This window comes from Rhinopithecus bieti, unplaced genomic scaffold (assembly GCF_001698545.2).
Source record: "Rhinopithecus bieti isolate Rb0 unplaced genomic scaffold, ASM169854v2 scaffold_6776, whole genome shotgun sequence".
Classification (NCBI taxonomy): domain Eukaryota; kingdom Metazoa; phylum Chordata; class Mammalia; order Primates; family Cercopithecidae; genus Rhinopithecus; species Rhinopithecus bieti.
Window position 1 is genome coordinate 2,168,264 of NW_016805299.1, and position 27,712 is coordinate 2,195,975.

The following is a 27,712-nucleotide window of genomic DNA, read 5'->3' on the forward strand; positions in this document are numbered from 1 at the left end:
TTTTGAGACAGAGTCCTGCTATGTCGCCCAGGCTAGAGGGCAGTGGTGCGATCTTGGCTCACTGCAACCTCCGCCTCCCGGTTCAAGCGATTCCCCGCCTCAGCCTCCCAAGTAGCTTGGGTTACAGGCACCCTCCACCATACCCAGCTAATTTTTGTATTTTCAGTGGAGAGGGGTTTCACCATCTTGGCAAGGCTGGTTTTGAACTCCTGACCTCGTGATCCACCTGCCTCGACCTCCCAAAGTGCTGGGATTACAGGCCTGAGCCACCGCACCTGGCCTACAAATTAGTAATCCTGCTTTAATTTACTATTATGTCAAAAGATTTTTCCATGTCATTAGAAATTCCTTGAAATCATTATTTTTTATGCTATTCTTCCATATGGATGTTTCATGATTCACATAACCAATTCACATAACCAATAACCAATTGGTAATTCTTTTTTTCCCCAGTGTTTTGCATGTATCACAACTTTGTGACGTTCTTATTTGTACTTTTTGCATGGATTTATTCGTTTACTGACTATATAACCTTAGTCAAGTGTTTAAACTCTAATAACTACTTCATACTACAAGGTGATATACCGTAGCTGTTGAAAACATAGGCTCTGGATTCCAGTCCATCTGTTTGACCTTGGGCAAGCAACCTTCCTCTTTTTGCTTTTTATTTTTTCGAGATACGGTCTTGCTGTGTTACCCAGGCTGGTATTGAACTCCTAAGCTCAAGCTCTCCTCCTGCCTCAGCCTCCTGAGTCTCTGGGATTACAGGTGCATGCCACCATGCTCAGCTCAGACTTTAACCTTTCTGATGTTCACTTTGCTGACCTGAAATATGAGGATAATGGTAGTAACTCTCTCACAGAGTTGGTATGAGGATGCACTAAGATAATCTATCTAAAGATGTACGTAAAATAACACAGACCCTGCCACTTGATAAGGGCCCTCTAAGCAGTAGTTGTGATGATGATGTCAATGTCCTTTCCCTAAAAATGAAATCACTGGGTCTAAAGGTATACTTTTTTTTTTTTTGAGATGGAGTCTCACTCTGTCACCCAGGCTGGAGTACAGTGGCACAATCTCAGCTCACTGCAACCTCCACCTCCGAGATTCAAGCAATTCTCCTGCCTCAGCCTCCCCAGTAGCTGGGACTATAGGTGTGTGCCACCACGTCCGGCTAATTTTTTGTATTTTTAGTAGAGACGGGGTTTCACCCCCCCGTTTAGTAACCCTATTCACCGTTTAGATCTCCTGACCTCGTGATCCGGCCACCTCGGCTTCCCAAAGTGCTGGGATTACAGTCATGAGCCACCGCGCCTGGCCAGATACACTTATTTATTTATTTATTTTTTCTTTTTTTGAGATGGAGTCTCACTGTGTCACCTAGGTTGGAGTGTAGTGGCATACTCTCAGCTTACTGTATCCTCCACCTCCTGGGTTCAAGCAGTTCTCCTGCCTCAGCCTCCCGATTAGCTGGGATTACAGGCATGTGCCACCAAGCCCAGATAATTTTTTTGTATTTTTAGTAGACACGGGGTTTCACCATATTGGCCAGGCTGGTCTCGAACTCCTGACCTTGCAGTCCACCCGTCTCGGCCTCCCAAAGTGCTGGAATTACAAGCGTGAGCCACCACGGCCAGCCCTTACTTATTTTTAAGGCCCTTGTTAGATGCTGCTAATTTGCTTTCCAGAAAGGTTATTTTCATTTGCCTTCCTCTATAGAGTCTTCTTTTTGTATTTTACATCTAATTTGCTGTAGGTTGTATAATGTTAAAGTCCAATCAAGATTCTTGGAGGACACAGCCACCCTAATAGGGGCCTCTGGTGATCTCTGAATTCATGACCTGGCCTCAAAGCTGGACATGGTGATGCTCTGTGATTCCAATAAAACCAGTAAAACTAGGCTAAATTCTGTAATTAGAGTAACTCAGTTAATACTTTTAGTAACCCTATAAAGTAGGCACTAGTTTTTATCTCCATTTTACAGATGAGGAAACTGAGACAAAGTCGTTTATTCAAGAATACACAGGCCAGGCACAGTGGCTCACATCTGTTATTCCAGCACTTTGGGAGGCCGAGGTGGGAGGATTGCTTGAGCCCAGGAGTTTGAGGATGCAGTGAGCTGCTCCAACCTGGGTGAGAAAGCAGGACCTCCCATGTCTAAAAAAATTAATAATAACTGCATTAAAAATACAAAAGGGAGGCCGGGCGCGGTGGCTCAAGCCTGTAATCCAGCACTTTGGAGGCCCGAGACGGCAGATCACGAGGTCAGGAGATCAAGGACCATCCTGGCTAACATGGTTAAACCCCCGTCTCTACCTAAAGTACAAAAAACTAGCCGGGCGACCTGGCGGGCGCCTGTAGTCCCAGCTACTCGGGAGGCTGAGGCAGGAGAATGGCGTGAACCCGGGAGGCAGGCTTGCAGTGAGCAGATCCGGCCACTGCACTCCAGCGCCGGGCGGACAGGCAAGACTCCGTCTCAAAAAAAAAAAATAATAAAATAAAATAAAAATAAAATAAAATACAAAAGGAAAATATGAATATATAAGGAATATGGTGAAGCTGGTATTAGAATCCAGGCAGCCTAACCCCCAGGACCTGGGCTTTCAAGCACAGTGCTCTACATGAAATGAATTCACTGGGTGTGGGAAAAACAGCTACCCAGCCCGAGACCTGGAACTCATTTTCTCTTTCAGGACTTGCGTGGGTATTAGGAGATGCTGAAGAGCTGCCCTTTGATGATGACAAGTTTGATATTTACACCATTGCCTTTGGGATCCGGAATGTCACACACATTGATCAGGTATGAATGGCTGCATCCTCAACTTGTATGACTCTCAGGAAATTACCTCAGTTGTAGAGCTACAGTGAGTGAGGAAAGAAGAGTTTTATTTTTTGTTTTTTTTTTCTTCTTTTTGAGACAGAGTCTCACTCTGTCGCCCAGGCTGGAGTGCAGTGGCCAGATCTCAGCTCACTGCAAGCTCCGCCTCCCGGGTTTACGCCATTCTCCTGCCTCAGCCTCCCGAGTAGCTGGGACTACAGGCACCCGCCACCTCGCCTGGCTAGTTTTTTGTATTTTTTAGTAGAGACGGGGTTTCACTGGGTTAGCCAGGATGGTCTCGATCTCCTGACCTCGTGATCCGCCGTCTCGGCCTCCCAAAGTGCTGGGATTACAGGCTTGAGCCACTGCGCCCAGCCGAGTTTTATTTTTTGAGATGGGGTCTTGCTATTTTGCCCAGGCTGGTCTCAAACTCCTGGGCTCAAGCAGTCCTTCCACATCTGCCTCCCAAGTAGCTGGGATTACAGGCACCCACCACCACACCCAGTGAGAGATTTTTTTTTTTTTTTTGATCTTAAAAATAATGTTTAAGGGCTCGGCGCTTGAGTGGAATGCCTGTTTGAAGTTTAGGGTCCTCAATCCTTTAAGTTGACAAATTTTCTAGTCACAAAATTGAAAAAGACTGAAACCACAGAACTGATCTCCATAGAAGTCTGTTTTACTTGGATTGGTATTCACATCTTTGGGATTTAGTCTTGCTCTGGCCTTTTGTGTGTTTCCTCATACTTGTGAAGCTGCCTGACCCTGTGAATTTGCAGAAGATCAGAGACATGTCAGAGGCTGACAAAGACAAAGGCCCTCAAACACTGTTTTGACAAAAGATAGCTGGATTCATGGCTTTTCTGCAGGAAGAGGGGAACATTCAGCTCTTAATCTGATGGAGCTCCTCTTTGTTCCTACTTTATTTTTTATTTTTATTTTTTGTAGAGATGGGGTTTCACCATGTTGCCCAGGTTGATCTCGAACTCCTGAGCTCAAGTGATCCTCTCATCTCAGCCTTCCAAAATGCTGGGATTACAGGCTTGAGCCGCCATGCCTGGCCTTTATTCCTACTTTAACATTGTGTTCAAAACACTTGAAGACCATGTGCAAGGCAAAGAGTTTCATTTTGGTAACATAGTCTCTGGTTGCGTGGGTCCTCTGGTTAAGTGGTAAGTTCTTTATGGAGTTTTATCAGCTTGGTTTGCATCACCTTTCCTATGTCAGTAGCCAGTTTATTATTTTGTTGAATTAAAACATTTTATTTATTTATTTTTTGAGACAGAGTCTTGCTCTGTTGCCAGACTGGAGTGCAGTGACGTGATCTTGGCTCACTGCAACCTCTGTCTCCGGGGTTCAAGCGATTCTCCTGCCTCAGCCTCCCGAGTAGCTAGGACTACAGGCGTGTGCCACCACGCCCAGCTGATTTTTGTATTTTTCAGTAGAGAGGGAGTTTCACTGTGTTGGCCAGGATGGTCTCCATCTCTTGACCTCGTGATCCTCCCACCTCAGCCTCCAAAGTGCTGGGATTACAGGCATAAGCCACTGCGCCTGGGGAAATAAATTTTTTCAATAGGTTCAAAGTTCAAAAGGTACAAAAGGGTATATGTGACAATCTCCCTCCCATCCTTGCCTCCTCTCGCATTCAGTGCTTCTCCCTTCAGACAGTCACCAGCTTCTTGTGTATCTTTGCCAAGATGTTTTGTGAATTGGTTATGATTCACATGACCAATAACTAATTGACATTTCTTTTTTTCCTACGTTTTTCATATAGCACAACTTTGTAACATCCTTATTTGTGATTTTTTGCATGGATTTGTTGATTTGTTTACTGAGTGACCTTATACAAGTGTTTGTGATGTTTTGTGCCAAGGTGTACTATTTTCTTTCTTTTTTCTTTTTGTTTTGAAACGGACTCTTACTCTCTCGCGCAGGCTGGAGTGCGATAGTGCGATCTCGGCTCACTGCAGCCAGGTGAGGTTAACCTCAACTGGTCTTGAATTCTTTGGAGGCCTCCAGGCTGGCCTCCCAACTCTTTGTGAGGCTGAGGTGGGCGGATCACGAGGTCAGGAGATCAAGACCATCCTGGCCAACATGGTGAACCCCGTCTCTACTAAAAATACAAAAATTAGCTGGATGTGGCGGCATGAACCTGTAGTCCCAGCTACTTGGGAGGCTGAGGCAGGAAAATCCCTTGAACCCAGGAGGCGAAGGCTGCAGTGAGCTGAGATCACACCACTGCACTCCAGCCTGGGTGACAGAGTGAGACTCTATCTCAAAAATAAATAGATAGATAGATAGATAGATAGATAGATAGATAGATAGATAGATAGAATAAAAGTAAAAAAGTATTTCTTGGAGATTTTTGCTTGTAAGTACATAAAGAGCACTGGCTCTTTTAAAAATAGTTGAATAGAGGCCAGGCGTGGTGGCTCACCTTGTAATCCCAGCACTTTGGGAGGCCAAGGCGGGCGGATCATGAGGTCAGGGGTTCGAGACCAGCCTGACCAACATGGTGAAACCCCATCTCTACCAAAAATACAAAAATTAGCCAGGTGTGGTGGTGCGTGCCTATAGTCCCAGATACTTGGGAGGCTGAGGGAGGAGAATCACTTGAACCTGGGAGGCAGAGGTTGCAGTGATCCGAGATTGTGCCACTGCATTCCAGCCTGGGCGACAGAGCAAGACTCAGTCTCAAAAAAAAAAAAAAAGCATGCATCCCAATGAATTGAGCGGAAGACATTGGCTTTATAGACACAGAAAGACTGAAGAAAGCTGAAAAGCAAAGAACAAAGAGTGCAGGTTGCAGTGAGCTGAGATCACGCCACTGCACTCCAGCCTGGATGGCAGAGTGAGACTTTGTCTCTAAATAAATAAATAAATAAATAACTGATACGGCCACTTGTGATGGCTCTTGCCTATAATCCCAGCACTTTGGGAGGCTGAGGTAAGAGGATTACCTGAGCCCAGGAGTCAGAGACCAGCCTGGGCTTCGTAGTGAGACCCCATTTCAATCAATCCATCAATCAATAACAGATTGACCAGGTTCAGTGGCACATGCCTGTAGTTCCAGCTACATGGGAGGCTGATGCAGTAGGACTGCTTGAGCCCAGGAGTTCAAGGCTGTAGTATACTATGATCACACCTGAGAATAGCCACTGCACTCCAAGCTGGGCAATATAACGGTGAGACCCTGTCTCTAAAAAATAAAAATAAAAAACAAATTAGTTTATATCAGGCTACTTCAGGCTACCTTTTTTGTGTAAGGATTAAAGCAGAAGGAGCTTCATTATCATGTGATTTATACATTTAAACAGGAGCCCTGGCGCGGTGGCTCACATCTGCAATCCCAGCACTTTGGGAGGCCGAGGTGGGCAGATCACGAGGTCAGGAGATCAAGACCATCCTGGCTAACATGGTGAAACACCGTTTCTACTAAAAATACAAAAAAATTTGCCAGGCGTGGTGGCACGTGCCTGTAGTCCCAGCTATCTGGGAGGCTGAGGCAGGAGAATCGCTTGAACAAAGGAGGTGGAGGTTGCAATGACCCGAGATTGTGCCACTGCACTCCAGCCTGGGCAACAGAGCAAGACTCCGTCTCAAAAAAAAAAATTTAAACAGGAGTGTTAGAGAAATTGACTGTATCTCTTTTTCCTGATCTCTTAGGTTAGCTGACAACTTAGTTTGGGTTTGGTGACGTGGAACTATGGAGTCACAAGTTGGGTGACTCCATCTTGATGCTTAGTCTGGTCTGTTGGAACCTAGTGCAGAAGCAGTCCAAAACAATGGCTTCCTATACTTTTTATTTAAAAGTGAATAACCGGTCAGGCACAGTGGCGCACACCTGTAATCTTAGCACCTCGTGAGGCTGAGGTGGGTGGATCACTTCAGGCCAGGAGTTTGAGACTGGCCTGGCCAACATGGTGAAACCCTGTCTCTACTAAAAATTCAAAATTAGTTGGGCATGGTGGTGCATGCCTGTAATCCCAGCTACTTGAGAGTCTGAGGCAAGAGAATCGCTTGAACCTGGGAGGTGGAGGTTGCAGTGAGCTGAGATTGTGCCGTTGCACTGCAGCCTGGGCAACAAGAGCAAAACTCCATCTCAAAAAAACAAACAAATAGGCTGGGCGCGGTGGCTCACGCCTGTAATCCCAGCACTTTGGGATGCTAAGGCGGGAGGGCCACCTGAGGTCGGGAGTTCAAGACCAGCCTGACCAACATGGAGAAACCCTATCTCTACTAAAAATACAAAATTAGCCAGGCATGGTGGCGCACACCTGTAATCCTAGCTACTTGGGAGGCTGAGGCAGGAAAATCACTTTGACCCAGGAGGTGGAGGTTGTGGTGAGCCGAGATTGTGCCATTGCCCTCCAGCCTGGGCAACAAGAGCAAAACTCCATCTCAAAAACAAACAAACAAAAAATTAGTGGGGCGTGGTGGCAGGCACCTGTAGTTCAGCTACTTGGGAAGCTGAGGCTGGAGAGTCACTTGAACCTGGGAGGCAGAGGTTGCAGTGAGCTGAAATCACACCACTGCACTCCAGTCTGGGCAACAGAGCAAGACTCCATCACAAAAAAATAAAATAAATAAAAGTGAATAACCCACATACATGTTATTTCCATAGTAGAAGCATTTCTGTAAGATAGATTCCTTGAAGTAAAATTGCTTTATCAGAGAGGATATCCATTGTGATTTTGATAGGTAACTCTAAACTTACCCTTCATGCAGTTGTACCAATCTGTAGTCAGTTTAGATTACCCCAACTAACTTTGTCTAGTCACTGACAGCAGAATGCCTATAGCATTTGGGATACGTAGGGTTATTGCTGCTGCTACAGCTTCCCAAGTGAAAATGAACAAGAGGTTTGTGGGCCATGATAACTTTTGTAATGCCTACAGAAGCTAAAGCTATCTTAGCCTCATAGAATTGAGTGAGGTCTACTGAGGAGTGTGTCCTGTTGTTCCTTGTCTTGCTCAGGCACTCCAGGAAGCCCATCGGGTGCTGAAACCAGGAGGACGGTTTCTCTGTCTGGAATTTAGCCAAGTGAACAATCCCCTCATATCCAGGTTGGCATTGTTAATAGGGCTTTATCTTCATTGTATAGCCAAGGTTTCCTAACTTGAAATGGACTGAGAATAGCCAGTAAGCTATAAGCATGAACTTTGTAGTTCAGAGTACCAGAGGTCAACCAGTTCTGAATTATAGTACCTTGGCCACAAGAGTCTCAAACCAGATCCAAGTTGGCTTACATATGTATATTAAGAAATTGACTTAGAAGCCCCTATTTAAAAATCAGGAAATGGCTGGTCCACTGGTAGTGGGTTATCAGAACTTATTAGTGGCACTAATGTTGCTCTTCAACGCCCTGCTGCTAAATTTGACTGACTTAAAAAGAAATCAGGAAATTTGGGCCAAGTGCAGTGGCTCATGCTTGTAATCCCAGCACTTTGGCAGGCTGAGGCGGGAGGATCACTTGAGGCCAGGATTTCAAGACCAGCCTGGGCAACACAGTGAGACCCTATCTCTAAAAAAAAAAAAAAATTTAAATCAGGAAATTTTACATAAAAATCTGAATTTCCAGCTTCACTTAAGAAATCAGATACATGGCAGCCCTGGGTAGGCCCATATCCCCACACGCCACAGGGAGGGCTGAGTAGTAACTGTCCCTTCTCCACTTTATCATACTTCCTAACTGTACCTGTCAGCACTTCTACTGGTCTTGTACCTGACCCACTTAATTCAGGTTCTTGCTTGATCCCTGTAGGCATTTGAGTTTGTGACCCCAGGTTTAGTCCTTCTTTCTTCTTATCTAGGGAAGAAGTGAGGGGCATGTTCTAATCTTCATCTTTTACCTTTTTGTTTGCTTAGGCTTTATGATCTATATAGCTTCCAGGTCATCCCTGTCCTGGGAGAGGTCATCGCTGGAGACTGGAAGTCCTATCAGTACCTTGTAGAGAGTATCCGAAGGTTTCCGTCTCAGGTATGAAACTTCTATAGCTTTAAACAAAAGCCCTACAGTGAAATCCAGGCTACCCTGGCTGTATCATCTTTCCTTGTCTTTCCCCTTGTGTTTTAGTGAAGAGTTCAAAGAGATGATAGAAGATGCAGCTTTCACAAGGTGACCTATGAAGTCTAACATCAGGCATTGTGGCCATTCATTCTGGCTTAAACTGTTAATTCCTTTTCTATCATGGAGCATTGAACCAGTCACATCCTGTTGAAAGCCTGGAAACTGAAGAATAATCTGGGCAAATGAACAGCAGGAGAGCATCTCCTCTTGAGATACATTGCCTTGGACTCATGTTTGAATCAGAACAGTCGTAAAGTGGGAAGAACAAATTCTTGTCAACTTTTTTACAGCTTTCTTTGGAGCTGCTTCAGTCCGTCCTCCCAGAGCATTTGGTCTTATTTTTGCTCGACTGCTAATTTCTCTTGCTGTAGGGTGGTGTGGGTTAAGGTACAGCCAGCACTAAAGCTTCAGTTTTGAAGTAAGTGTATCTCATCAGCTTCCTGCTGGGTGCTGCTCCAGAGATAATAGATCCATTTTGATACCAAAAATAAATTGAAACGATTTTTCACCAGAAAACTTAATTGTACCTGAATCCAACTCTTTCAGCCTACGGACTAAGTCATAGGCCCAAGTCCAGAGTACTAATGACACCGGAATCTGTGTGCAGTAAACGAGTTTACCTTTTGATGGCACTTGTCATTTTTTCTTGAAGGGGTAAGGAAAATATATTTTCTTTTTTTTTTTTTTTTCCGAGACGGAGCCTTCCTCTGTCACCCAGGCTGGAGTGCAGTGGTGCAGTCTCTGCTCACTGCAACCTCCGCCTTGCGGGTTCAAGCAATTCTCCTGCCTCAGCCTCCCAAGTAGCTGGGATTACAGGTGCGTGCCACCACACCCAACTACATTTTTTTGTATTTTTAGTAGAGATGTGGTTTCACCATGTTGGCCGTGCCCGGCCAGAAAATATATTTTTCATCATTCTTTCAGTCCTCTTCCATAAAAAGCTACTGTGTGGGTTGGGTGCAGTGGCTCACGCCTGTAATCCCAGCACTTTCATAGGCTGAGGTGGGTGGATCACAAGGTCAGGAGTTTGAAACCAGCCTGGCCTGTATAGTGACATCCTGTCTCTACTAAAAATACAAAAAATTAGCTGGGCATGATGATGCACGCCTATAATCCCAGCTACTCAGGAGGCTGAGGCAGGCAAATCACTTGAACCCAGGAGGCGGAGACTGCAGTGAGCCGAGATCGTGCCACTGCACTCCATCCTGGGTGGTAGAGGGAGACTGTCTCAAAAACAAAAAAAAAAAAAGAAAACTTTTCACTAAGTCCTTGTTGGAAAATAAATGTACCAACAAAATCCTGCTTTCATGTCTTATATAGGGAGCTTTTTTGTAAGAGTACACTTGTTTTATAGTAAAAAAAGTTTGAAAACGATGTAAGCTAACCTTCAGTACTCAGAGATGGAGCCAGGCAGACTTCTTGTCTCCTTGTTATAGTCTTCTGTTGTCTTTCTTTTTCATTTTTCTTCATTTTCTAAACATTTCCCTGAATAGAGTCCACTGTTTGATGTTAAAATGAGGCCATAAATTATTTTAAGAGACAGGGTCTCACTGTCTCGCTCAAGCTGGAGTGCAGTGACCTGATCATAGCCCACTGCAGCCTAAACTCCTGGGCTCAAGCAGTCCTCCGACCTCAGCCCCTTAAATAGCTGGGTCTACAGGCATACACCATAGTGCCTGGTTGATTTTTTTTTTTTTTTTTTTTTTTTGAGACCGAGTCTCCCTCAGTCACCTAGGCTGGAGTGCAGTGGTGTGATCTCGGCTCACTGCAAGCTCCACCTCCCATGTTCAAGCGATTCTCCTGCATCAGCCTTCCAAGTAGCTGGGATTACAGGTACCTGCCACCATGCCCAGCTAATTTTTGTATTTTTAGTAGAAACGAGGTTTCACCATGTTGGCCAGGCTGGTGTCGATATCCTGACATCAGGTGATCCGCCCACCTCAACCTCCGAAAGTGTTGGGATTACAGGTGTGAGCCACCATACCTGGCTGCCATAATTTTTGTTTTTTCTTAATAGAGACAGGGTCTCCCTGTGTTGCCCAGGCTGCTCTCATACTCCTGGGCTCCCACTTTGGCCTCCCAAAGTGCTGGGACTACAGACATGAGGCACTGCACCCAGCCATAAATATTTTGAGTGTGGATGAATCTTAAGGTTTTAAAGAGGCTTTGCTTAGAAATTGCAGAAATCAGTCTGGCACAGTGGCCTATGCCTGTAATCCCAGCACTTTGGGAGGCCAAGGAGGGCAGATTGCTTGAATCCAGGAGTTCGAGACCAGCCTGAGCAACATGGCAAAACCCCATCTCTACAAAATATTAAAAAAATAGCCAGGTGTATGGTACACACCTGTGTTCCCAGCTATTTGGAAGGCTGAGGTGGGAGGATCATCTGAGCCTGGGAGGTGGAGGTTGCAGTGAGTTGAGATCATGCCACTGCACTCTAGCTTTGGTGACAGAGTGAGAACCTGTCTCAGAAATAAATTGCAGAAATCAGTCTGTGACTTGGCTAACAGTTTGTGGATAACGTAGTTCAAAGGTATGTGAAAGGGCTTCAGATATACTGCTTCCTGGCCCAGCACAGTAAGGATCATTTACGTGCCTTCACTTACAAGATCTTGCCCTGTCACTGAAAAGCTTCCAGATAGAGCTAGCTATATACAACTCTCTCAAAGAACAGCAGCTAGGAGCATTTGATAAATGCTTAGAAAAACTTAGCTTACATTTTCTTTTCAGCCAGCTGGAGCCTATTGGCTTTTGAAATTAACAGGAAGGAACAGGCACTGGAAGGAGCTTCATAAACCATCAACCCAGTCTTATCTCCATAGCAACGTGGTTTTCTCACATCTGAATAAAAAAACAAAAAAGCTGCCAACTTCTTGACAGTAAATATGGGACAGATCAAATTCAACTAAAACTCCCAGTGTCTAGCTATCAGTCTTGAATCAGCTTTTGGGTCTGTAGCTAGAGACAGATCATTTGTTTGGAGTAGGCTTAACTGGACAAACTAAAGCTTTGGAGGCAAAATTCCTTGTGGGCTTCAAATAGAAATATAGCCAGGTCACTAAAGAGGGAAAAGGGATAGAAAAAATATAAATTAGGCCAGGTGAGGTGGCTCATGCCTGTAATCCCAGCACTTTGGGAGGCTGAGGTGGGCAGATCATGAGGTCAAGAGATCAAGACCATCCTGGCTAACATGGTGAAACCCTGTCTCTACTAAACATATAAAAAATTAGCTGGGCGTGGTGGTGGGCACCTGTAGTCCCAGCTACTTGGGAGGCTGAGGCAGGAGAATGGCGTGAACCCGGGAGGCGGAGCTTGCAGTGAGCCTAGATCAAGCCACTGCACTCCAACCTGGGTGACAGAGAGACTCCGTCTCAAAAAAAGAAAAAGTATGAATTAAACCGGGTGTGGTGGCTCATACCTGTAATCCCAACACCTTGGGAGGATCACTTGAGCCCAAGAATTCAAGACCAGCCTGGGCAACACAGACTCCAGCTCTACAAAAAATTCAAAAGTTAGCTGGGTGTGGTGGCATGTATTTGTGGTCCCAGTTACTTTGGAGGCTGAGGTGGTAGGATCACTTGAGCCCAGGAGGTCGAAGCTGCAGTGGGCTGTGATCACACCACTGCACTGCAGCCTGGGCAGCAGGAGACCTTGTCTCAAAAAAAAATGAAAGAAAAAAGATGGAATTGTGGGAACATTTTCGGTCTGTTTATATAAATACAAACATAAAATTACCCCAATTGCAGTCTCTTGTTTATTCCACACTACCTCATCATTTTTTGCAGACAGCAGGGAAAAAACTGGCACAATAGTCAAAATTGCCGGGCTTGGTGGCTTCCGCCTGTAATCACAGCACTTCATGAGGCGGAGGTGGGCAGATTATCTGAGGTCAGGAGTTCGAGACTAGCTTGACTAATATAGTGAAACCCCATCTCTACTAAGAATTAGCCAGGCATGGTGGCACATGCCTGTAATCCCAGCTACTTGAGAGGCTGAGGCAGGAGAATCGCTTGAACCTGGGAGGCAGAGGTTGCAGTGAGCCGAGATCGCGCCATTGCACTCCAACCTGGGCAACAAGAGCGAAACTCCGTCTCAAAAAAAAAAAAAAAAAGTCTAAATTTTGCATCTCTACCCTGAAACCCTTCCAGTCCCAAAGTAGCACAACTTTGCTAGGATTCTTAAAACCACACATTCTGAAGAAAAGTAAACTTCCAAATATGTTACTGACCTAATTCTACTCTTAAAATGGGAGTTTTCACCCATCAATTCCAATCTATCGCCCTCTTCTGTGTAGCAGTCGCCTGGCTGCTTAGAAATCCCAATGGCATCTTAGAGATCCATGGGAAAACACAGGGAAACTACAGTCAGGACGCTTCTTGCAGTTTCCCAAGATGGGTGTGGGTTGTTTCAGCCTGTCTTATTTCCTTTCCACCTACAAGTCTGCCATATTTGCTTTTCTAAGACTGCAGTCCTCTTAAAATTGATAGCAGGAAACCTTTGATGGCTACTTGTCCCCAGCTTTAATTGGGTCTTTTCAGGAAAAGGCATCAATTCACACTTGTTCCTGACCACAGCAAAGCACAGCACAGCACAGCAGGCTGATAATGTAAATTCCTGCAAAGATTTTATTAGAAGAGCATTAAGACTGCTGCTCAGAAACATTTACTTTCCCCTAAGGCCACCTTCTTTCTAGGCAGGGGAAGGGGCTAGACAAGGGAATCCATTTCATTATCCCAACTTTGTTTTGAGCTCATTTCCATTTTATAGCCATAGAAAGCTTCAAGTACTACCACACATCCATCACCACAACCTGAGGCCAAAGGCCCAGAACATTCTATAGCAATGTCTTAACAAATATCCTTAAATACTGATTTTCAAATTAGGACTAAGATTTAATTTAAATGTTTCTATGCGATGCACAACAGCTGCAGGATGGGTGAGAATGTGACTAAAGAGTACTGAAATGCCCCACATAAACTTACTTCTGTAAGGATGGACTCATCCCCACCAACCTGGACATCTGATCAAGTGACAATCTTCAAAGCTGTTATTTGAACAAATTGTAATTCACACACATACACATCTGCAACGGATTTATTTTTTAAAGGAATGGACTGAGAGAAAACAACATGGGCAGAAGTATGGAATAGAAAATAAATACAAATGTAGGCTATTCTGCTAATTGTTTTATAACCACAACAAATTAGTACAGAGAATGACCTGTACAAAACACAACAAAGGTTCAAACATCGAGGTGTTCCCTTAGCAAGGCTGAAAATTTCAGTCTCTGGTATTTGGAATTTAGGCTGCAGTCCTTGTTTTTGGATGGATCACTGGGTGTGTGGCACAGTCCATGCTTTTAACCAGATTTGAACAGAAGAATGGCCACTTGGCCCAGGTAGAAGTAGATGAAGTGTTTGGTTTCATGTGTCACATAACTGCCGAAGTTCCTCCCCACGATGCAATGCCAGGTGGGATTATACTTCTTGTCAAATTCCTGGGAAAGACAAAAGAAAAGAACTAGACTTTTAATTACCAGAGGTCAGTGTTTGCCTCCTGGATAAGCCAGAGCCTGTAGGGGCAGAAAGGAGGAACGTCAGCATCTGCAAATTCTTAGAATGAAAGAATGTTCCCCAGCTCCAAGCCGCCTACATAGTGCATTAATACAAACATACTTGCAGTCTGAGCTAAGAGGGGAATGGAGGCTGAAGAGGTCAAAGGACAAAAGGTCAGCCTTAAAGACAGAGTGCTTTGTTGTTATGGTAATTACACCTTCATACCTTCTATAATATTCTTATTCATTGACAGATGATGACATTAACAGGTGTGGTTTATGTTCTGTGTAGAGAACCATGCTACTGTATTTGCCATGCCCCCAATTCCAAGAAAATGGTAAAAAATTATTAGCCCATCCCATTCCTCATCACAAAGATCTTAACTGCATCTCTGCAACACAAGACTTTTCCAAAAGGATAAAACTTCAAACAGCATTGTATACCAAATGATTGCGGATCAAAATTAAATTTACAGGGACACAATACTGAAGCACTCCACTGTTGCCGTAAAAAATGCTGTAAACAGAATCTGTCAACTGGCCAAGTTTTATCCTTAATTATTATCCAAACAGCCGTCCTCTCCACATCTGTCCGGATGATGCTGATCTACTACCCTGTCCACTAGGTTAGCAAGTTGTAGGAACAACTCATCGCCATTTATCCCACCCCAAGAGGTACTGGGGAGTAGAATGCCTGTGGGGGGCACTGGGTGGCAACGGTAATCTTTCTCTACAAAATTCTTACAAGTGTTTGTGGAGAGTCACACAAGATTTAGCTACTCTAACAGCACGCAGTGCGAAAACTTCTTTTAAAGCTATGAAGAGGAGTAACGCTCTTGCAAGCTAGACGCACGCACTGCTGCGTTTGTCAAAAAAGGCATTTATTTCTGTTCCATCTGAAGTCTTTCATCTTCCCATTCTCGACTGGAACCCTCCCACGGCTTAGGCTGCCAGCTTTCTTCCCTTCCAGCAAACACTGCTCGAGAAGTTGGCAGTCCTGCCGGCTTTCTAGACTGCCATTTGCCAAGCCCCCACCCCAGCCCCCAGCCCCGCCACCACCCACTTTCCCTCAACTCCCCACTGGAAGGCTGGCAAGATCTCCTCCCGGCCCGGCTGGAAACACCCACGCAGCTCCCCCCTCCGGAACACCCAGATGGATCCTCGGCGCAGGAACCACACAGAAGGGGGAACCGCTGCTCCCAGGTCTTAGATACCGTTGCTAGGTGGCGCTTTCCCCCCGCGGAGCTGGAAAATTTAAAAAAAAAAAACTTCGGACGCCGGGGGTCTGGTCTTCTCCAGCGGAGTGCAAAAATGCATCTGCGTCCTTTCTGGAAGCTTCTACACCCCGAGCCGCCAGGGGTGTTCCCGGAACCTGTCAGGCGCCCTGGGAAAGCAGGATCGGGAGGAAGGAACTCCCTGCTCCCGGCTGCGCCTCGGCCCCCGCGCCCATCCTCACCTTCTTGATATGAGCCGCAATGTCCTTCTCTATGTTGTATTTCTCCAGCGCCTGAGTAGCGCACTCCACCGAGTCCTGTTGCATCTCTTCCGACATGTCCGCATTTTTGATCACGGCCTTTCGGTCGCACATGGTTACCTAGTGGGCAAGGCCTGGGGTAAGGGTTTGAGTTGGGCCGCGCCCCCCAGGCACTAACTGCCCCCACCCCGGCCGGCGCCACAACGGGACGACGCCCCCCACCCCACTTCTCAGCAAGCGCGGGCTACGCGGCGGGCTAAATCCAGAGTGGGGCGAAATAAGGCAGCGAGGACACCCCCTGGCCCCCCGAGTTTCTCACCGTGGAGAAGGGGGCTGGCCGACTGCAACGGTCTCCTGGGGGAGGTGCTTGCACAGCTCAGGCCCTAGTAGAGCTGCCGTCGCTACCGAAGCCGTGGCGCATCTAAGCAGCCCCACGCCAGCCGCCGCCGCCTAGTGCTCAGGCCCCGCCCTGCTCCCGCCGGCCCCGCCCCCCTCTGCGCGACGCTATTGGCTTGACGCAGCCCACGGCATTCTTCCATTGGTCCAGGGACTTCATGGTTCCCTCAGGATCTTTCTCCTGCATTTTGTTGCAGACCACAATGCACCGCTCGCGGCGTCGGTTGCCCCGGCAATGGGCCCCACGCGGCGAGGCCCACACACACACCCAGAAGGTGGAGCCCCGGCCCGGTTGCGAGGACCACCCAGCTGTCTGGAGAGGTAGGAAGGCAGCTTCTGCCTGGGCCAAGGGAAGTGATTCCAAATTCACGGAGGTTGTCCCAGGGTGTGTTCTCGAACAACAGTCTCTAGAAGTTGGTGGCCATCCCTGCCCCCACCCCCCCCCACCACGACAGGTCGCAGGATCTCCGACCCCAGGTTAGCAGGATTATGACAGAAGTGGCCTCTCCCTTTACTGAAAAGGTATCTCTGAAGCAGGGCCGGCTTCGTGGGCAAACCAGCAGTGCAGTCTCACAGGAGGGGCCCTTACGTTTTCATTTTGCACTGGGCCCCATTTGTAGTGGTTCTGCTCTGATATATTTAGGAGAGGGCATCCTCAGGATTGAGGGAGGGCTTCAAGGAGGGAGGGTGTTTCCTTACGAGTAAGGGATTATCCCCAAGAGTGGGGTCTCTGCCAAGCAATGCGGACATCTTTAAAGGGGTGGGGATGGGGATCCGGGTGGATTTGGGAGTGTTGAGTCCCGGGGTTTTTGTCCGGGGTGAGGCTTCTTGCTCAGGTGAGGCAGTCTTTCCTGTGTGGGAGAGATTCTTGGTTGGGATTTATCTCTGAGGAGGAGGTATCCTAATGGACGAAAAAGTGGCCCTTAGAGAGATGACGTCCCCTCTAGCTGAGGGAGGAGACACGAAGTGGTTAAAAAAGCAAGATCTTGGGGGAGTTGAGGGACAAGTCAGTTCTGGATTTAAATCCCAGCACTGTCATTTACTAGCTATTTGAATGTTTTCTTTAAGTAAAGGAGGACTAAGTGTAAAAGGAAACCAGTTCATACGCTTGTTAGCAGTATAAAACATTTGAAGTTCTCTCAGCACAATGTGAGGCACATAGTAAATGATCAATGAATCTTATCAATAATTGTCAGTTTATAGAACTATCCCAAAGGCCACAGCAAGGTTTTGAACAACCAGCTCTGAAATACCTATAATGTATTTTTGAACCTCCATAAATAAGTTATCAGGTTAATCATGTATCTGGAAGCCTCCTATTTACATTTCTACATTTTTCTCTTGACCACCTACTCTCTACTTAAAACAGTTTGTGGCTGGGCATGGTAGCTCGCACCTGTAATCCCAGCACTTTGAGAAGCCGAGTGGAGGGGATCGCTTGAGCTCAGAGTTGGAGACCAGCCTGGGCAATATGGCCAAACCCCATCTCAAAAAATAAAAATAAAACAATTTGAGCAGAGACACACAACTGCAGAAAGAAAAAGATGGGAATAGGCCAAGTGCAGTGGCTCATGCCTATAATCCCAGCACCTTGGGAGGCCGAGGCGGGTGGATCACCTGAGGTAAGGATTTCGAGACCAGCCTGACCAACATGGAGAAACCCTATCTCTACTAAAAATACAAAATTAGCCGGGCATGGTGGTGCATGCCTGTAATCCCAGATACTCAGGAGGCTGAGGCAGGAGAATCACTTGAACCTGGGAGGCAGAGTCTGTAGTGAGCCGAGATTGTGCCATTGCACTCAGCCTGGGCAACAAGAGCGAAAGTCCGTCTCAAAAAAAAAAAAAAGGAAAAAAAAGGGAATAATTAGAACCTCTTCAGGTTCAACATATGCATATCAATTAAATCAACAGCTTTTTCCAGTTCCATGTTTCTAATGGTGAGATTCAGGGTTTGAGAAGTTATAATATTCCTATATAGTAATAGGAATATTTCTTGAGGAAGAAATAGGTTGACAAGTGAGGACCCTGGAAATGCAGATGACACTAAAGTAAAGCCGCAGTGACTCCACTAAGCAGAAACCCCAGGGAAATTTCCTAAATCATCCTCATGATTTTTTTCCATGTCTACACTACCTCTATTATTATTTATTTAATTTTTACTATAATAATACTATCATTATAATATAATAATGTAATTGTTCATCAATAATACCTTATATGGCCGGGCGTGGTGACTCACGCCTGTAATCCCAGCACTTTGGGAGGCCGAGGAGGGCAGATCACAAGGTCAGGAGATCAAGACCATCCTGGCTAACATGGTGAAATCCCGTCTCTACTAAAAATACAGGAAAAATAAATAAATTAGCTGGGCATGGTGGTGAGCGCCTATAGTCCCAGCTAGTTGGGAGGCTGAGGCAGGAGAATGGCGTGAACCCGGAGGCTGAGCTTGCAGTGAGCCAAGATCGTGCCACTGCACTCCAATCTGGGAGACAGAGCAAGACTCTGTCTCAAAAAAAAAAATAATAATAATAATAAAAAGTAATGCTTTATATAAATATTTTTAATAATTTTCTTTGAACTCCCTTTATTTTTAAAAGTATACTTTTTTTTTTTTTTTGAGACGAGTCTGGCTCTGTCTCCCAGCTGGAGTGCAGTGGCGGATCTCAGCTCACTGCAAGCCCGCCTCCCGGGTTACGCCATTCTCCTGCCTCAGCCTCCGAGTAGCTGGGACTACAGGCGCCCGCCACCTCGCCCGGTCTATTTTTTGTCTTAATTTTTAGTAGAGACGGTGGTTTCACGTGTTAGCCAGGATGGTCTCGATCTCCTGACTTGTGATTTTCCTGCCCCCCCCCCATCTAGGCCTCCCAAAGTGCGGGATTACAGGCTGAGCCACCGCGCCCGGCACTTTAGTTTTATTTTATTTTTTGAGATGGAGGTCTCACTCTGTTGCCCAGACTGGAGGTCAATGGCTGTGATCTGGGTTCAAGTGGTATCTTCTGCCTTGGCCTCCTGAGGTAGATGGATTACAGGTGCACACACCATGCCTGGTAATTTTTCTATTTTTGTAGAGACAGGGTGTTTCCATGTTGGCCAGGCTGGGTCTCGAACTCTGAGCTCAAGTGATCCGCCTGCCTTGCGCCTCCTCCCTAAGTTTTGGGGATTACAGGCGTGAGCTACCACACCCCCGGCCTAATAAGTGTGCTTTTAAAAGACAAAATCCATATCATTACTGTAAATGGAAAGCCAGTTCTCACTGAGCCATAAATAGAAGGTAACTATAAAATATAATATTAGAGTATAAACATTCTATTTTCTGCATGTTAAACTGATCTCCGACACTATAAGTGATATGTGTCTTACACTTGAAAAATGCTACCCTTGAGGAGGGGTTTTAAATGGGGTATATACAGCCAGATGCAAAGTTCCCAAGCCCTCCTGAATTGTGCACAAAAATGTATGTAGTGCTTACAGGCTATTTCCAAAGATGAGGGATCCTTAGCTTCATCAGACTTCCAAGGGATTCAGAACTAAGGAGGGTTAAAAAAAAAAAAAGAAAAACTGTTCTATAATAACCCAAAAACTCCTAGAATAAATGTGAGATTCCTGTCACTAGGTCCCTGAAGTGGCCATAGGGGGTCTATGCATCACAATTTTGGCAACTTTACATATTATTCCTGCCTGATAAACTTGCTTAAAAAATCCTTCTACACTGAAACCTTCAGTTTTCATGCTTGCCACAGGAAAATTATAACTAGAGGTGTTAACGTTTCTGAGAGCACCAGGTCTTTGGAATCAACCTAAGTATGAGCTTCCTTCAAGTTAGTATAACCTCTCCAATTGGTACATGGTCCTGTTGTTATTTTTTTATTTTTTGGAGACAGAGTCTTGCTGTGTTGCTCAGGCCTGTGTGAGTGTGGGCACTATCTCCGGTAACTGCAAAGCTCCGCCTCCCAGGTTTCCAGCATTTCTCCTGCTCTCAGCCTCCTGAGTAGCTGGATACAGGTGCCTGACCCACCACGGCCCGCTAATTTTTTTTTTTTTTTTTTTTTGAGGACGGAGTCTCCACTCTGTCGCCCAGCTGGAGTCAAGTGGTGGATCTCAGCTCACTGCAAGCTCCGCCTCCTGGGTTCACGCCATCTCCTGCCTCAGCCTCCTTGAGTGCTGGGATACAGGCGCCATCACCTTCACCTCGGCTAGTTTTTGTATTTTTTGTATGAGACGGTGGTTTCACCTGTTAGCCAGGATGGTCTCGATCACCTGACCTTGTGATCCGCCCGTCTCAGCCTCCCAAAGTGCTGGGATTACAGGCTTGAGCCACTGCGCCCGGCAATTTTTTATATTTTCAGTAGAGACGGGGTTTCACCCTGTTAGCCAGGATGGTCTCAATCTCCTGACCTGGTGATCTGCCCACCTCAGCCTCCCAAAGTGCTGGGATTACAGGCATGAGCCACCGCGCCCGACCCTGATTGTTATTTTTTATTTTTATTTATTTATTTATTTTTGTGACAGACTTTTGCTCTGTCACCCAGGCTGAAGTGCAGTAGTGCGATCTCAGCTCACTGCAACCTCCCCCTCCCGTGTTCAAGCGATTCCCTTGCCTCAGCCTCCCAAGTTGCTGGGATTACATGCGTTAGTCACTACACCTGGCTAATTTTTGTATTTTTAGTAGAGACAGGGTTTCACCATGTTGGCCAGACTGGTCTCGAACTCCAGACTTCAGGTGATCCACCCACCTCGTAGGTTCCTGATTTTTAAATGGAGATCACATCTTTGTTATAGGTTGGTGGCAGGGATTATATTAAATAATGCATGTAGAGACCTAGCCATGGTATAATAAATGGTAGCTACTGCCACTATGTATTGAGACCTTACCATATGCCAGACATTTTAGACACATTATCTCATTGGCTTCTCATAACAATTCTACAAAGTAAGAACTGTTTGTCTCTTTATTACACAGATGAAGAAAATGAGGTTCAAAGAGATGAAGTCCCTTACCTAAAGTCACAGTGATAGAAAGTGACAGAGCTGGGATTTGAATCCTGATCTGACTCCACAGTCCCACATGGTAGGTGGAACCTCTGAGCTACACCTAAACAAAGAGAGCTGATGCCTCAGAACAGAGTGATGTCCCTGGAGACACTAAGCATCCTCGGTGCCTGGTGAGAGCTCCCTAAATACATGTGGGTGCATGGATGGATGGATGGATGAATGGATGGATGGATGGATGGAAGAAAGCATGGATAGTTCAGACTACTTCAGCCTTGATTCCTCAGCAACAAACACCTCAAACTTGACCCTACATTGGTCCTTGGCTGTCGTGATCTTCCTTGGACAGAATCACCTTTCAACTCCGGTCATCAGACTTTCCCAGGGCCCTCAGAAAGCCCTTCAGAGTTGTTACTCACAGGCAGGCTGAGGGATTCTTTGGGGGTCTGCAGCTCTCCTCACCTCATCCACAAGTAGGACCATGGCCTGTGCCTCACTGCCCCAGGATCACTCTGTTCCCAGCCCAGTCCAGCAATCACTTGTCTAGCTTTCTGGGACCTGAGTACTTTCTTGGACCATGAGTCCTGTGACCACCCTAGCAGCTCTAACCCTCCCTTACCTGAAAGGAAGTGTGAAGTGACCTTGCAGGCCCCAGAGTGGATTGAAGACCCCGTCCAGAAAGGAGGCACCATGTGGGAGAGAATGTAAGGCCTAGGTCTGAATCCGGAAGCTTCCACCCCATGGAGAAGGGCTGGCACCAGCCGGGGGCTGGCAGAGGAGCTGAGCTTTGGAGCCAAGGACTGTACTGCAGTGCCGGGAGAGTAAGGCCAGAAAGGCTGAGACAACTCAGGGAAAGAAAACCTCCTTTCTGGCTAATAGCCAAGCATCACCTGCGTAGACCGACACTCTACTGTCCACAGGGGCAGCAGACGAAGACACATTCAGAGAGGACTAACAGGCCCCCTCACCTCCCAGTCAGAGGGCAGAGAAACCCAGAACAGACGTTAAAGGAACAGACTTTGAGGCCAGGCAGCCTTGGGTGTTCATCTGTCCCTACTAAGCCATGTGACATTAGGCAAGTGAGTCCACCTCTCTGAGCCTCAGGTTCCTCATCTGTAAAATGGGGATTATAAGAGTCCTTGTTTCTCAGGGACAATGTGAGGATTAAGTGAGATGGTACACATGAGAATGTAGTGCACTACTGGGCATGTGGCAAACATCAGTGATGCTGGTTACCATTTATCATTAGTGTTCCTGTAGACCAGGACTTCTCAACCTTAGCACTATTCACCTTTTGGGCCAGAAAGTTTTTTTGTTGTGGGGAGCTGTCCTATGCATTTGAGGATGTTTAACAGCACCCCTGGCCTCTACCCACTAGATGCCAGTCACACCACACCCCCAGTTTCAACAACCAAAAATGTCTGCAGATGGTGCCGAATGTCTTCTGGAGGGTGAAATCACTCCCCAGCCGTTGAAAACCACCATCCTAAACAATCTGGACTGAGTTTGAATGTCACAGATCCCAAGCTCACAGCTCCATGTAAAGGCCACAAGGCAGGCAGGCCTACTTACAGATGAAGGAACGGAAAGAGCAACAATTACAGATCGAGCTGGCTAGCTCCCATGTACACTAAGAGGCAGGATCTGTAGTCTGCTCTAGGAGCTAACAAGGCCTCTGTGACTCAGTAGGCGACCTCAGTGTCACTCTTTTTTTTTTTTTGTCACTCTTTAATTATATGCAAAGTGGTCTTGAGTTAACTTTTAATTATTCTAGGGCTCTAAACAAGAAAATAGGCCGGGCGGTGGGCTCAAGCCTGTAATCCCAGCACTTTGGGAGGCCGAGACGGGCGGATCACGAGGTCAGGAGATCGAGACCATCCTGGCTAACATGGTGAAACCCCGTCTCTACTAAAATACAAAAAACTAGCCGGGCGACCTGGCGGGCGCCTGTAGTCCCAGCTACTCGGGAGGCTGAGGCAGGAGAATGGCGTGAACCCGGGAGGCGGAGCTTGCAGTGAGCTGAGATCCGGCCACTGCACTCCAGCCCGGGCGACAGAGCAAGACTCCGTCTCCAAAAAAAAAAAAAAAAAAAAAAAAAAAAAAAAAGGAAGTTGGTATCTGATTTCTGGCATCTAGATTCTGATTCACTGACTGGGAGAAAATCTGACTCTCCAAAACTCTTTCGGAGTTCATTTAGCCCTTCATTTATGACTCTGGGGAGATTTCTGAGCAAGAACTGTCAGGGCCTGAGTCAGGCCCTGTTCCAGGTGCTGGAGATGCACAAGAGAACAAAACAGGCAAAGTTCCTTCTTCATGGAACTTATAGCAGGAGAATAAAGATAAAATCAAGCAAAAATATTTATCCCTGATAAGGGCAATGGATAAAAATAAAGTAGAATAGGCCAGGCACGGTGGCTCACGCCTGTAATCCTAGCTCTTTGGGAGGCCAAGGTGGGCAGACTGGCTGAGCTCAGGAGTTCGAGACCAGCCTGGGCAACACGGTGAAATACCGTCTCTACTAAAATACAAAAAATTAGCTGAGTGTGGCAGCATGCACCTGTAGTCCAGCTACGCAGGAGGCTGAGGCAGGAGAATTGCTTGAACCCGGGAGGCGGAGGTTTCAGTGAGCTGAGATTGTGCCACTGCACTTCAGCCCAGGCGACAGAGTAAGACTCCACCTCAAAAACAATCAAATAAAATAAGTAGAATAAGAGAACCAAGCGTCGCTGGGTGAGGGGTCTTGTTTTAAAGAGTTTTCTAGGAAGACTTCTCTGAGAAGGTACCATTTGAGCCAAGACTTGATGACCTGGCTCCTGCATGAGGACAGAGTATGGGGAAGCTGATGGGAGCAGTGAGAGAGGTGGGAGCAGTTAGAGGCTATTGCAGCAATCCAGGTAAGAAGGAATGCTGGCTTGGACAAGGAGGTGGTGGCAGAGATGGGGCAGAGATGGCCAGATTCCAGATGTATTCTGAAGGTAGAGCTGACAGATTTGCTGAGGAATTGGATGCAGAATAGGAGGGAACCAGAGGCAGTCAAGGATGACTCCAGACTTGTGAGCTGAACAATGAGAAGAATAGATTGAGATGGGGAAGTCTGGCAGAGGAAACAAAAAGTTCTGTTTTGGCCATGTTAAGTCTGAGATGCCTACTAGATATTCCAAGTGGAGATGTCAAATATGCAGTTGGATATATGAGTTCTGGGAAGAGGGCCAGCCTTGAGCTATAATTTGGAGAGTCATCAGCTTATAGGTGACATTTAAAGCCACGGGACTGGATGAGATCACCACTGAGAGCGGAGTACGTGTAGATGGAAGTAATGCTTATTCAGCTAGCAATATTCTCTGAGCTTTTACTATGGGCCAGGCCCAGAGCTAGGTGCTAGGTACAGAGATGGACTTCCCTTGGCACCTGCCCCAGAGAAGCTCTATTGCTTACTTAATTTTCCTGCCTAAGTGCTTTGGCCATGTACAGGATGAGCCTTGAGTTCCTACCCTGCCTCTTAGTCACTTAGTTTTTTTTTTTTTTTTTTTTTTTTTTGAGACAGTGTTTCATTCTTGTTGCCTAAGCTGGAGTGCAATGACATGATCTTGGCTCACCGCAACCTCCGCCTCCTGGGTTCAAGCGATTCTCCTGCCTCAGCCTCCTGAGTAGGTGGGATTACAGGCATGCACCACCATACCGGGCTAATTTTTTGTATTTTTAGTAGAGATGGGGTTTCTCCATGTTGGTCAGGCTGGTCTTGAACTCCCGACCTCAGATGATCCACCTGCCTTGGCCCCCCAAAGTGCTGGGATTACAGGCATGAGCCACCGCACCTTGCCTCATTTTTTCAACAGACATTTGTTGAGCACCTGCTTGATACAAGGCCCCCATCTAGGCACAAGGGACATGAAAGGAAGCAAGTCAGACACAGTTCCTATCCTCTTGGAGTTTACATTTTATGTGTGGAGACAGACATTGAGCAGGATGCACATAGGATCACAGGATGTGACAGATGCAGTGGAGGAGAAAGATAGGCTGGTGTGAGAGCTGTTAATGGGGGCTCTGCTCTAGCCTGGGAGGCAAGGAAGGCTTTTCCAGGAGTCACATTAGAGAAACAATCTATCCAAGCAGGGAGCTAGGCTGGGGGAAGTGCAGGGAGCTTTTTAGGTGGAAAGAACAGCATGTTCAAAGGCCTAAAGCTGGAAGGAGGCTGACTTGGCTCCAGAGAAGCTGTTGGGGGAGTGTGGGAGAGACAAGGCAGGGAGTAGGGGTGGGGAGCAGCCAGACCTTTGCAGTCTTATAAGCCTGGTTAAGACACGTGGACTGTATTCTGCGGTCACCAGTGGCTCTGTTGAGGCGGGAAATTAAAAAAAAAAATTAAAAAGAGAAATAAGTTTTCCTGTATTAGGCTGACTTGTACCAGAGGCAGCAATAGGCACAACCCAGACCCAGGAAAATTCTTGATAATATTATCTAATGTGCTCTGGAGACTTTCCCAGCACTCCCTCAACATAGGGAGAAGAAAAGCAAATTTTCTTTTGTTTTATGGAATGAGTTTATAGATTCCTGTTCTCTGTGACTAGTGACTTCAAGTATTGTTTTATCTAAGCAGTAGAGTGAAGGTCATGAGCCTCTGAGCTGGCCTGAGTTACAGCCACCTGGGCACCATAGTGAAGGTTATGGGATAAGCCTGTGCCTAGGCAAACCTAGATAAGGGACATCTGGGTTGCTTGGCAACGGTCATGTGCAATCCTGAGTTTGTCCTGCCTCTGTATCCCTGCTTTCACGCCACTGTAAGCTTGCTTCAAGCTAGCCCACCCCCTTTTGTGAAGTGTATATAAAAGTCAAGTGCTGTCTTTCTTCCAGGCCCAATCTTTTGGACGTTGAGTCAGTTGGGCCTGAGTGCACTCAATAAATGATTCTGTTTTAGATTGAGACCATCCTGGCTAACATGGTGAAACCCCATCTCTACTAAAAATACAAAAACAAAATTAGCCGGGCATGGTGGCGAGTGCCTGTAATCCCAGCACTTTGGGAGTCTGAGGCGCACAGATCACGAGGTCGGGAGATCAAGACCATCCTGGCTAACATGGTGAAACCCTGTCTCTACTAAAAATACAAAAAAATTTAGCCAGGCTTGGTGGCGGGCGCCTGTAGTCCCAGCTACTCAGGAGGCTGAGGCAAGAGAATGGTGTGAACCCAGGAGGCGGAGGTTGCAGTGAGCCGAGATCACACCACTGCACTCCAGCCTGGGCGACAGAGCAAGACTCCGTCTCAAAAAAACAAGGATTCTCCTGTTTTAACCTGAGGTTTCTCTCTCATCCTCCTGAATCCACTGAAAGGTAGTGGGTAGGGACTCATATGATCAGACGGCCACTGAGGAGGGCAGGTTAGTGGGGCAGCCAAGACACCAGTGAGGAAGTTATTGATTGTTGTGTCTTTGCTTCAAGCTCTTGGTTTCTCCATTTTAAACATCTGTTTGCATGCCAGGTGCAATGGCTCATGCCTATAATCCCAGTGCTTTGGGAGGCTAAGGCAGGAGGATGGCTTATCCAGGAGATGGAGACCAGCCTGGGCAATATAGCAAGACCCCATCTCTACAAAAAAATAAAATAAAAAATTAGCTAGTATAGTGGGATTTGCCTGTAGTTCCAGCTACTCAGGAGAGTAAGGTGGGAGGATTGCTTGAGCAAGAGTTCAAGGCTGCAGTGAGATATGATTGCACCACTGCACTCCAGCCTGGGCAACAGAGTGAGACCCTGTCTCAAAAACAAAAACAGAAACATCTGTTTGCAAAGCCCTGGGTCTCTCAGGGGACAGAAAGGGGAATGCAAAGAAGTTGTTTTTCTCTCAGTAAGAGCAGAACCCTTGGTACCCCCAAACTTATCATCTGAGGATCACAAAGTCAGAGCTTAAAGCTGTATATGAAAATCTGATTCTTCTAGGAGCCACTTCCCCCAAGAAGCTCCAAAAGTATTCTTTCATTAGCAGGGTGCCAAGTGGTTTTGGCCAGAGCCTCTGCGACTCTTCTCTGTGACCATTTACCATTTCAGCTCATATAAATCAACCTGCCTGAATGTATGGGTCCTTTACTGCAAAGCTATAAAGTAAAATAATGTAATTAGTGCAGCCAGCTGCAGCTGTCCTCAAACTCAGTGTCACGGCCAGTACACATGGGAAATGTTTACAGGAGTTTTAATCAATTTTCTTTCCTGACACTCATTTTTTATTAAAAATTACAAAAATAATAAATGCACATGGTAGAAGATACAGAAGAACACAAGGAATAAATTACACATGTTAACTGTACAGAGATAACCATTGTCAATATTTTGTCTTAAATACATCTAGTCTACACATAAATACATATTCATATCATATACTACCTATCACACTGTGTGTGTGTGTGTGTGTGTATATATATATATAT

At 46.3% G+C, this 27,712-nt stretch overlaps 2 protein-coding genes across 5 annotated transcripts in view; one reads left to right on the top strand and one right to left on the bottom strand.

The window, feature by feature from the left end:
* The window catches only part of COQ5 (coenzyme Q5, methyltransferase), a 37,145-nt gene extending 14,753 nt beyond the window's left edge, over window positions 1-22,392 (top strand). For 2 of the 3 annotated variants that reach the window (XM_017872118.1, XM_017872119.1), the window contains 5 exons: window positions 2,694-2,800; window positions 7,793-7,881; window positions 8,684-8,795; window positions 16,507-16,786; window positions 21,272-22,392. In XM_017872118.1, the coding sequence (XP_017727607.1) occupies window positions 2,694-2,800; window positions 7,793-7,881; window positions 8,684-8,795; window positions 16,507-16,786; window positions 21,272-21,324 (641 nt within the window). In that variant the 3' untranslated portion in view covers window positions 21,325-22,392. The remainder of the gene's footprint in view (window positions 1-2,693; window positions 2,801-7,792; window positions 7,882-8,683; window positions 8,796-16,506; window positions 16,787-21,271) is intronic. The other variant, XM_017872120.1, reaches the window with a different exon arrangement.
* On the bottom strand, window positions 13,962-16,402 carry DYNLL1 (dynein light chain LC8-type 1). Of its 2 annotated transcripts, none has more exons than XM_017872124.1 (3): window positions 16,233-16,402; window positions 15,896-16,033; window positions 13,962-14,382 (listed from the first exon to the last, which is right to left on the bottom strand). In XM_017872124.1, exons 2-3 carry the CDS (start codon window positions 16,025-16,027, stop codon window positions 14,245-14,247), a joined length of 270 nt encoding a protein of 89 aa, XP_017727613.1. In that variant the 5' UTR covers window positions 16,028-16,033; window positions 16,233-16,402; the 3' UTR covers window positions 13,962-14,244. The 2 variants fall into 2 exon arrangements, with proteins under 2 accessions (XP_017727613.1, XP_017727610.1); XM_017872121.1 differs by having other exon boundaries at window positions 15,896-16,047; window positions 16,233-16,388.
* Window positions 22,393-27,712: the final 5,320 nt, after the last annotated feature.

Coding starts and splice junctions, on each gene's coding strand:
- DYNLL1 (XM_017872124.1), bottom strand. CDS start 16,027: ATGTGCGACCGAAAGGCCGTGATCAAAAATGCGGACATGTCGGAAGAG. Junction 14,383..15,895: donor TTGCGGCTCATATCAAGAAG/GTGAGGATGGGC, acceptor TGTCTTTCCCAG/GAATTTGACAAGAAGTATAA.